At 47.6% G+C, this 10,210-nt stretch overlaps 1 protein-coding gene across 1 annotated transcript in view; it reads left to right on the top strand.

Annotated features, from left to right (window-relative positions):
• The window catches only part of ngfrb (nerve growth factor receptor b), a 46,688-nt gene that overhangs the window by 4,424 nt on the left and 32,054 nt on the right, over positions 1 to 10,210 (top strand). The window contains exon 2 of the mRNA XM_056297062.1: positions 6,113 to 6,254. Coding sequence (XP_056153037.1) covers positions 6,113 to 6,254 — 142 coding nt within the window. The remainder of the gene's footprint in view (positions 1 to 6,112; positions 6,255 to 10,210) is intronic.

Here is a 10,210-nt window from a genome sequence, read left to right as displayed (position 1 = left end):
GTGATCTGGATGTGACCCTGAAGTGGCCCCGTGTGGTAAATGGTGAATATGGCCCAAATATCACAACACAAATATGGCCACCTTTGGCAAATATGTGGCACATGCAGCATTGCTATGGCTTGGTTCTGGCCCAGATCTGGCAAACAGGAGCGGACCGCCCAAGTGCCATCGTTCCACGCGGTATGTGGGCCGGATGAAAGTGTCGGGTGTGGGACGGGTCCGGGCCACAGCAGTTTTGCCGTCTGGGTCCAGTACGTTGAGATGTGGTCCAGATGAAAGACGAGCCGGATGTCACTGCATGGGTACTTCCCGGAATTATCAGATGGCGTTCCACATCCATATCCTGTTGGAATGAGAATATGAAACGAAACGGGTGGAGGAAGGCCAGCGAGGCGGCCGGAAGTCTCTGCCAAGTTCTGTGTTGAAAAGGTCCACCTGCTGTCCTCACGCCTGCATCAGCGCGGTACCGGCGCCCATCGTGGAGACGCCGGCGCAGCCGCAAACCCGCTGTCACGTCGCCAGGTTGTGTTCCGTCTCCGTCTTCACACGGTTGTGTTATTTTCACCGTCTTGTTTGCACACACACAGCAGTGTCATGTTTTGGTGTTGCACTCGGTGTGAAGGCACCGTGACACAGACACACAACACAGCCACTCTGCTCACTGCAACAGGGCATGTGGTGTGTTGTTGTTGGTTCGCCCATTTCTGTTGCAAACCTGCATCTGAGAAATTGAGAGAGAGAGAGAGAGAGAGAGAGAGAGAGAGACGGGGGGGGGGGGAGAGAGAGAGAGAGAGAGAGATCGGGAGAGGGGGGGGAGAGAGAGAGAGAGACAGAGACAGACGGGGAGGGAGAGAGAGAGAGAGACGGGGGGGAGAGGGAGAGAGAGAGAGATCGGGAGAGGGGGGGGAGAGAGAGAGAGAGACAGAGACAGACGGGGAGGGAGAGAGAGAGAGAGACGGGGGGGAGAGAGAGAGAGAGATCGGGAGAGGGGGGAGAGAGAGAGACAGAGACAGATGGGGAGGGAGAGAGAGAGAGAGAGAGACGGGGGGAGAGGGAGAGAGAGAGAGATCGGGAGGGGGGGGGAGGGAGGGATCGGGGGGGAGGGAGAGAGAGACAGAGACAGACGGGGAGGGAGAGAGAGAGAGAGACGGGGGAGGGAGAGAGACAGAGGGGGAAGAGGGGGAGAGAGACAGAGGGGGAGACGAGGGGGAGAGGGAGAGAGATCGGGAGAGACGGAGGGGGGAGACAGCGAGAGACGGGGAAGAGGGGGAGAGAGACAGAGAGAGGGAGAGTGAGGGGGAGAGGGAGAACTGGTTTGAACGGTTTTTTGTATGCAAGATTGTGTGTGTGTGTGTGTGTGTGAGTGGGGAAGAGGCGGGATAAACTGAATGGTGTGATCTGTGGGTGACAGGTTTGATTGACGGCTCTGAAGGTTTTGTTGTGAAACGGGTGTTTGTGTTTGTCGGCGCATTTCCGTTAATTATGCGATTTGAAACTGCAAACTGAAAACAGGAGTAATTTAAACTGAAAACAGGAGTAATTTAAACTGAAAACAGGAGTAATTTAAACTGAAAACAGGAGTAATTTAATTTAACCACTTGAATTTTGAAAAAGCTCAATATTGTAAAAAGTTTAGACGCTGGCATGAGGTGGGTTTTCACACGATTCGACAAAGCAGTGTCTCACAAAACTGAAATGGAAACACATTTTGTATGTGTGTGAGTGGGAGAGAGAGAGGGAGTGAGGGAGAGAGAGTGAGGGAGAGAGAGAGAATGTGAAGAAGGTGAGTGATGAAGGGAAGAAAGAGGAAGGTTGTTAGAAGCCAGATAAAGTCAGAAGCAGGCTGGAATACTACACGTTTGTTTTTGTTTTGTTTTGTTTTGTGTGGACAAATTTACATACTGGACTCTATTCCGATTATTGATTCAGATTTACATACTGGACTCTATTCTGATTATTGATTCAGATTTACATACTGGACTCTATTCCGATTATTGATTCAGATTTACATACTGGACTCTATTCAGATTATTGATTCAGGGTTACATACTGGACTCTATTCAGATTATTGATTCAGATTTACATACTGGACTCTATTCAGATTATTGATTCAGATTTACATACTGGACTCTATTCAGATTAGATTATTCAGGGTTACATACTGGACTATATTCAGATTTACATAGTGGACTCTATTCAGATTATTGATTCAGGTTTACATACTGGATTCTATTCAGATTATTGATTCAGGGTTACATACTGGACTATATTTAGATTATTGATTCAGGGTTACATACTGGACTATATTTAGATTATTTATTCAGATTTACATACTGGACTATATTCAGATTATTTATTCAGATTTACATACTGGACTATATTCAGATTATTTATTCAGATTTACATACTGGACTATATTCAGATTATTGATTCAGGTTTACATACTGGACTATATTTAGATTATTTATTCAGATTTACATACTGGACTATATTCAGATTATTTATTCAGATTTACATACTGGACTATATTCAGATTATTTATTCAGATTTACATACTGGACTATATTCAGATTATTGATTCAGGTTTACATACTGGACTATATTTAAATTATTTATTCAGATTTACATACTGGATTATATTTAGATTATTTATTCAGATTTACATACTGGACTCTTCAGATTATTGATTCAGGTTTACATACTGGATTATATTCAGATTATTGATTCAGGGTTACATACTGGACTATATTCAGATTATTGATTCAGGGTTACATACTGGACTATATTAAGATTATTGATTCAGGGTTACATACTGGACTATATTCAGATTATTGATTCAGGTTTACATACTGGACTATATTCAGATTATTGATTCAGGGTTACATACTGGACTATATTCAGATTATTGATTCAGGGTTACATACTGGACTATATTCAGATTATTGATTCAGGGTTACATACTGGACTATATTCAGATTATTGATTCAGGGTTACATACTGGACTATATTCAGATTATTGATTCAGGGTTACATACTGGACTATATTCAGATTATTGATTCAGGTTTACATACTGGACTATATTCAGATTATTGATTCAGGGTTACATACTGGACTATATTCAGATTATTGATTCAGGGTTACATACTGGACTATATTCAGATTATTGATTCAGGGTTACATACTGGAGTATGTCCTGCCTAAACAGCAAGACAAACCAGAAGTATGTGGCTTTGAACTGCGCTGTGACTAAAGCATGTTAGAGACGTGGGGAGGCACCCAAGCTGACAGCTGACTCACACGCCTCGGGGGACACTTGGTGTTTTAACAAGAACCTCCCTCCTGTCAGTAACATTACACACACACACACACACACACACACACACACACACACACACACACACACACACACACACCTGAGAGGTAACAAGTTACCTTAGACACACACCCCTTTACCCACTGTCCACCCACACACACACACACACACACACACACACACGCCTGAGAGGTAACAAGTTACCGTAGACACACACCCCTTTACCCCGCTGTCCGCCTACACACACGCACACACACACACACACACACACACACACACACACACACTCACCACGCCTTCCCAAACTGTGTCAAAGTTAACAGACCCGTGTTAAAACCCTCTCCCAGAGTGGGAGACGGGACAGAAATGTCACTCTTACAGCTGTAAAACTTGTTCCACGTTTCTTCTGAAGTCAGCGGGAAACGTCCAGCAGCAGATGGACGGTATGGACCTGTTCCCTCACAGTTTAGGAAACTGAGGATTGAAATGGCGAAACGTTTGCCGCCTCCTGATTCGATCAAACACCTTCATGGGCCAGCTACAGGACTGGCTGCAGAGGGCCGGCTGCAGGACCCAGCTGCAGGACCGGCGACAGAACCGGCTGCAGGACCGACTGCAGAGGGCTGGCTGCAGGACCGGCTACAGAACCAGCTGCAGGACCGACTGCAGAGGGCTGGCTGCAGGACCGGCTACAGAACCGGCTGCAGAGGGCCAGCTACAGAACCGGCTGCAGGACCGACTGCAGAGGGCCGGCTGCAGGACCCAGCTGCAGGACCGGCGACAGAACCGGCTGCAGGACCGACTGCAGAGGGCTGGCTGCAGGACCGGCTGCAGGACCGACTGCAGAGGGCTGGCTGCAGGACCCGGCTACAGAACCGGCTGCAGAGGGCCGGCTACAGAACCGGCTGCAGAGGGCTGGCTGCAGGACCCGGCTAGAGAACCGGCTGCAGAGGGCTGGCTGCAGGACCCGGCTGCAGAACCGGCTGCAGAGGGCTGGCTGCAGGACCCGGCTACAGAACCGGCTGCAGAGGGCCGGCTGCAGGACCGGCTACAAAACCGGCTGCAGGACCGACTGCAGAGGGCTGGCTGCAGGACCGGCTGCAGAACCGGCTGCAGAGGGCCGGCTGCAGAACCGGCTGCAGGACCCGGCTGCAGAACCGACTGCAGATGCGTCCAGACGTCACAGATAACGGGAGGTTTTACAGTACCGCTTTATACCGCGGTCTCCAAACTGCAGCACCACCCAGCGCAAGTAAAGACCCGGAGTAAACCCAGAGTGAGCAAATACACTCTGGTCATGTGTCATGTGCTAGAAGTACACGAAGCTGTTGAAAGGGAAGATCTGGAAAGATGCCACATACAAGAATGCACAAGAGGAAGAAAGGTTCCTGCACTCGTAGCCGTGGACTACTGTCCTCACCCACCCACCCACCCACACGCACACACACAGACACACACACACACACACACACACACAAACAACATGCTTATACATACACAAACACACGTACAACATGCTCACACACACAGAAAACATGCTTACACACATGCACAACATGCTTACACACACCCATACAAACACACGTACAACATGCTTACACACATACAAAGACACACACAACATGCTCACACACACAAAACATGCTTACACACACGCACAACATGCTTACACACACCCATACAAACACACGCACAACATGCTTACACACACACATACAAACACACGTAAAACATGCTTACACACATACAAAGACATGCACAACATGCTTATACGCACACACTTACAAACACACACAACATGCTCACATACACACATACAAACACACGTACAACATGCTTACACACATACAAAGACATGCACAACATGCTTACACACAACATGCTTACACACACACACCACATGCTCACATGTCAACATCTTAACCTTGTCTCATTCGCTTAGGAATGTAGAGTGCAGTGTGCTTGGTGTGTGTGTGTGTGTGTGTGCGCGTGTGTGTGTGCGTGTGTGTGTGTTGCTCCACTTTAGCTTGTACCCTTTAAACGTGAAGAATGATGACGTAAGAGTTTAGGGGCTGTTTTGTTTTTTTTAAACACAGCTTTAAGACGGAAGAGTTTGGGAGGCGGAGGGTCGGCGGCAGGGTTCAGGTCACGTTAGCGGCGGCCTGGAAAAAACAACACAAAGCACCGAAAGCTCTCCTTCGAAACCAAACCCACGGTGAAACGTGACTACAGGTCTTGGTATTTCCCCCTACCCTTTACGCAGTAGGGTTAACCTTCTCCTACTCATCCCATCGCAAATGGTGGCGTCGAGTCCCTTTCCCCTCGCTAGCGAACCGTTTCATTCAACTGTTGCGATGGCGCACGTGTGTTTTATCTTTCTCGTGCCTGTTGTCGAGTTTTATGATTTGTCTCCTCGTCCCTAAAAAGAAAAAGAAGCACATCGTGTCTATCGGAAGCAACACGGTAGATAAGAGTTAACGCTAGCCAAACGTTGACAACGTCACCTCTCCGCCCACTCAACTTCGGGGCGGTTTACATCTCCATGGTAACGGCAACGTCTCCGATTGGTGGAGTAAAGGACTGTGGGTGGTGTAGTACTTAACCAGGAATTTGAACGAAGTTGAAATCAAGACCGCCGTTTGGCTTTAACGGGAGCACGCGTGGCCCGTAGCTACGTCTGCCTTGTAGCGTTAACGCGTCGCAGCTAATAGTCGAGTTCCCTTTGGTGGCTATGAGAGGGAGCCGGACCGTTCGGCTCCGTTGTCCCGTTTTTGACTGTGCTCTCTTTTGATTGGCAGGTTGGTGCTCTGGCCAATCAGGAGCCTTGTAACTCGAATCACTTCACCACCGATGGGGAGTGTTGTAAGCAGTGCCAACCTGGGGAGGGAGTCATCAAACCCTGCGGAGCAACACAGACCGTCTGCCAACCCTGCCTCGATAGTGGGTAACACACAACACACACACACACACACACTGATGTTACACATTCCCAGTACTAGTCATATTGTATGTATTCTATATGACATTCTTTAAGTCTCTTTCTGACACACACACACACACACACACACACACACACACACACACCGATGTTACACATTCCCAGTACTAGTCATATTGTATGTATTCTATATGACATTCTTTTAAGTCTCTTTCTGACACATATAAGCACACACACACACACACACACACACACACACCGATGCATGCCCAGTACTGGATATAGTGTACGTATGCACTCTATATGCCATCTTTAAGTCTCTTTCTGACACATATAAGCACACACACACACACACACACACTGATGTTACACATTCCCAGTACTAGTCATATTGTATGTATTCTATATGACATTCTTTAAGTCTCTTTCTGAGACACACACACACACACACACACACCGATGCATGCCCAGTACTGGTTATAGTGTACGTATGCACTCTATATGCCATCTTTAAGTCTCTTTCTGACACATATAAGCACACAAACACACCGATGTTACACATTCCCAGTACTAGTCATATTGTATGTATTCTATATGACATTCTTTAAGTCTCTTTCTGAGACACACACACACACACACACACACACACACACACACACACACACCGATGCATGCCCAGTACTGGTTATAGTGTACGTATGCACTCTATATGCCATCTTTAAGTCTCTTTCTGACACATATAAGCACACAAACACACCGATGTTACACATTCCCAGTACTAGTCATATTGTATGTATTCTATATGACATTCTTTTAAGTCTCTTTCTGACACACACACACACACACACACACACACACACACACACACACACACACACACACACACACACACACACACACACCGATGCATGCCCAGTACTGGTTATAGTGTACGTATGCACTCTATATGCCATCTTTAAGTCTCTTTCTGACACATATAAGCACACACACACACACACACACACACACACACACACACACACACACACACAAGGGTGTGCAAGGGTCTAAGAACAGGATGTTGTGTTGCTGTAAAGCCCCTTGAGGCAAATGTGTAATTTGTGATATTGGGCTATACAAACAAAACGGACTTGACTTGACACACACATGCAGTCCCGCTGAGTATCTCATGATGGTGATTCATCACAGCTGAAACTCTGCCCGTTGTGTTTGCTTCACACATGCAGCTTGGCTCACAGCGAGCACCCTGACCTCATGTGAACTGCCGATTTACACACAAAACTACAATGATTTGTTTTGTCTTCGCAAGCCTTGACTAATATCACTGATTTTTATCAAGAGCAGGAGAGGCCCCCCCCCACCCCCACCACCACCACCTCTCTCCCCAGGCCTGTCTGTCTGCGTTCCTCTGCCCTCTGCATGGCCCTGTCCTTATAGGGGGAAGAGGTGGACCGGGCCAGGGGAAGGGATTAAGAGCAGCTCCAAATACAGCTTCCTAAAAGGTGCTAAAGAGCGCAGAGGAAGCTATTAAGAGTAATGGGACGCAGCCGTGCAGCGAGCGAGGCTACATTGATTAAGATCCTCATCAGCGTGCGTTCACATTTCATAACAGGAAGCCATAACGGGCCGTTCATTAACCGAGGAGTGCTTCTGCTCTCTCTCCGAGTTTAATGTACAATGTCTCGGCAGAGTTTGGGGCTTTAGAAAATGTTGTCAGATGAGTTCCCATAGTAGGACTTTTAACTGTGGATAGTAGAGTTCCAGTGCTACTTTTGGAATTTGAGGACTTGTCGTTGAATACATGTAATGCATGTCGCGTACCCGTACTGACAGGTTTGCAGCTTTTTGCCGTGCTGCAGAATCCAGAGACGAGGCTCGTTAGTGCACATCCTGTCTGCTGTGATGTGTTTTTTACTGTTTGGTCTGTCGGTATAGAATATAATCTCCTTGTAAGGAAAAGTCGCCCTCCCACTCCACACACACACACACACACTTGCATATACTACAATCCCACGTGTTACTCCTGTTAGGTCAAAGGTCGCACTGAGCCCAGAGATATCGGGATCGGTTCAGTGTGAGTTGTCTGGCCACCACCCAGTATTCTCTTCTCTGTCTGTGGGAATCTCTCTTCCTCGCTGCATCCGAGCCAGGGAGCACCAGTAAACCATACTGGGTCACTACTCCTAATGAAGGGTGCTAAAATGTGAGCTACGGACTGGGTCATGAGAGGAGTCCCAGCTATTTCTGGGCCAAGAATATTATTTTGTTGGCCTTAAATGGATGGGGCCGTCCTACCAGCGATTAGGGTTAACCCCCTTTGAAGTGGCCAAAAACATGAAGCTTGTTTTTCATTTAAGCTCTATCCCCATTTCCTATTGTTTTTACCACATGGAGAGTGCGGTTGCAGTATGTCAGACTCGCAAGCCCTCCTTCCAAAAATAATTTCAAAGAGAGTTTATCATTGACGGTTACTTAGGATTTATTGCAAATAAACAGAATATGAAAATAAAATGCAGCTGTTTCAGTGGCCTTAGCGTTTAGCTGTAGCGTTGCAGATGCCATTCACCAGCAAACACCTTCACGGGGTCAGGAACGAGGCTGCGGCTGAGGCCGATGACGGTATCCAGGGCGTCCAGGAGGCACAGCGATCTACTCCATTGCCTACCAACACGGGGATCGCCGGTTCGAATCCCCGTGTTACCTCCGGCTTGGTCTGGCATCCCTACAGACACAATTGGCCGTATCTGCGGGTGGGAAGCCGGATGTGGGTGTGTGTCCTGGTCGCTGCACTAGCGCCTCCTCTGGTCGGGTGGGGTGCCTGTTCAGGGGGGAGGGGGGACTGGGGGGAATAGCGTGATCCTCCCACGTGCTACGTCCCCCTGGCGAAACTCCTCACTGTCAGGTGAAAAGCAGCGGGTGGCGACTCCACATGCATCGGAGGAGGCATGTGGTAGTCTGCAGCCCTCCCCGGATCGGCAGAGGGGGGTGGAGCGGCGACCGGGACAGCTTGGAAGAGTGGGGTAATTGGCCAAAAACAATTGAGGAGAAAAAAAGGAGGGGGGGGGGTCCAAAAAAAGAAAAACCAATAAATTATGTGAATAGAAATAAACTTAAATGTGGTATCACTCAGCTCAACTCACTGCAAACCTGCTGGCTGAGAATAATGGGGGGGAATTGTCTCTAATCCCTTTTTAATTCCTCCAGATTGGATAATCGTCATTAAAGTCTGTCCTGTGGTGTTGTCCAGTGAGGTGTCTCCTGTCTTTCCAGGTGTCTCGCTGCCAGTTGCACACCACAGGAACGTAGTATGTTTTTTTTTTTTTTTTTTTTCCGGTTGTCGACTTCCAAAGAGGAGCTGTGTTTATTTCTGCCCAGACTCGGGGAAGCATCGCAGGACCACACAACTCGTGCCGTGACTCACTGAAATGAAAGGAAGGAGGAAACGAAGCGGCCGATCTCAGATTGCACCCCATCAGATAACGGCGTGATGCATCGGCATTTTAAAAACTCGCATCAAACATATTGATTTTATCTGTAATGCAGCGCTCCCATATGGAGCTGTGCATGTAGGCAGGCGGCTCTGCAACGAGTCACACATAAACTTAAAAGTCATTTGCTCCCCTCCGTGTTTTTGCTGTAGACCCCGAGTGCTCCATTTCCTATTTGCACCGGCGATATCCTGCTTTAGCGCCTGCCTTCCATACCGCCTGTGCTTTCATTTTTTTATTTTATTTTATTTTTTTAGTTCAACCAGATAATATGATGTTTTGTTTATTTAGTTCGTTGCCTGAAACCAATGCAGCCTTCCTGGGGGCTTAAATTCTGTAGCCTCATTATGAAACTGAAAGCATTCATCACAGAATGAACTGGAAAATTAGCAAATTAGCAAGCCATAGCCTAACATAACTACACCCCATTATTACCACGCCTGGACATAAAAGCCAGTTTGACTGACGGC

This window comes from Lampris incognitus, chromosome 17 (assembly GCF_029633865.1).
Source record: "Lampris incognitus isolate fLamInc1 chromosome 17, fLamInc1.hap2, whole genome shotgun sequence".
NCBI lineage: Eukaryota > Metazoa > Chordata > Actinopteri > Lampriformes > Lampridae > Lampris > Lampris incognitus.
The sequence above is the reverse complement of the archived record's forward strand: the minus strand, read 5'-3'. Positions and strand labels throughout refer to the sequence as shown.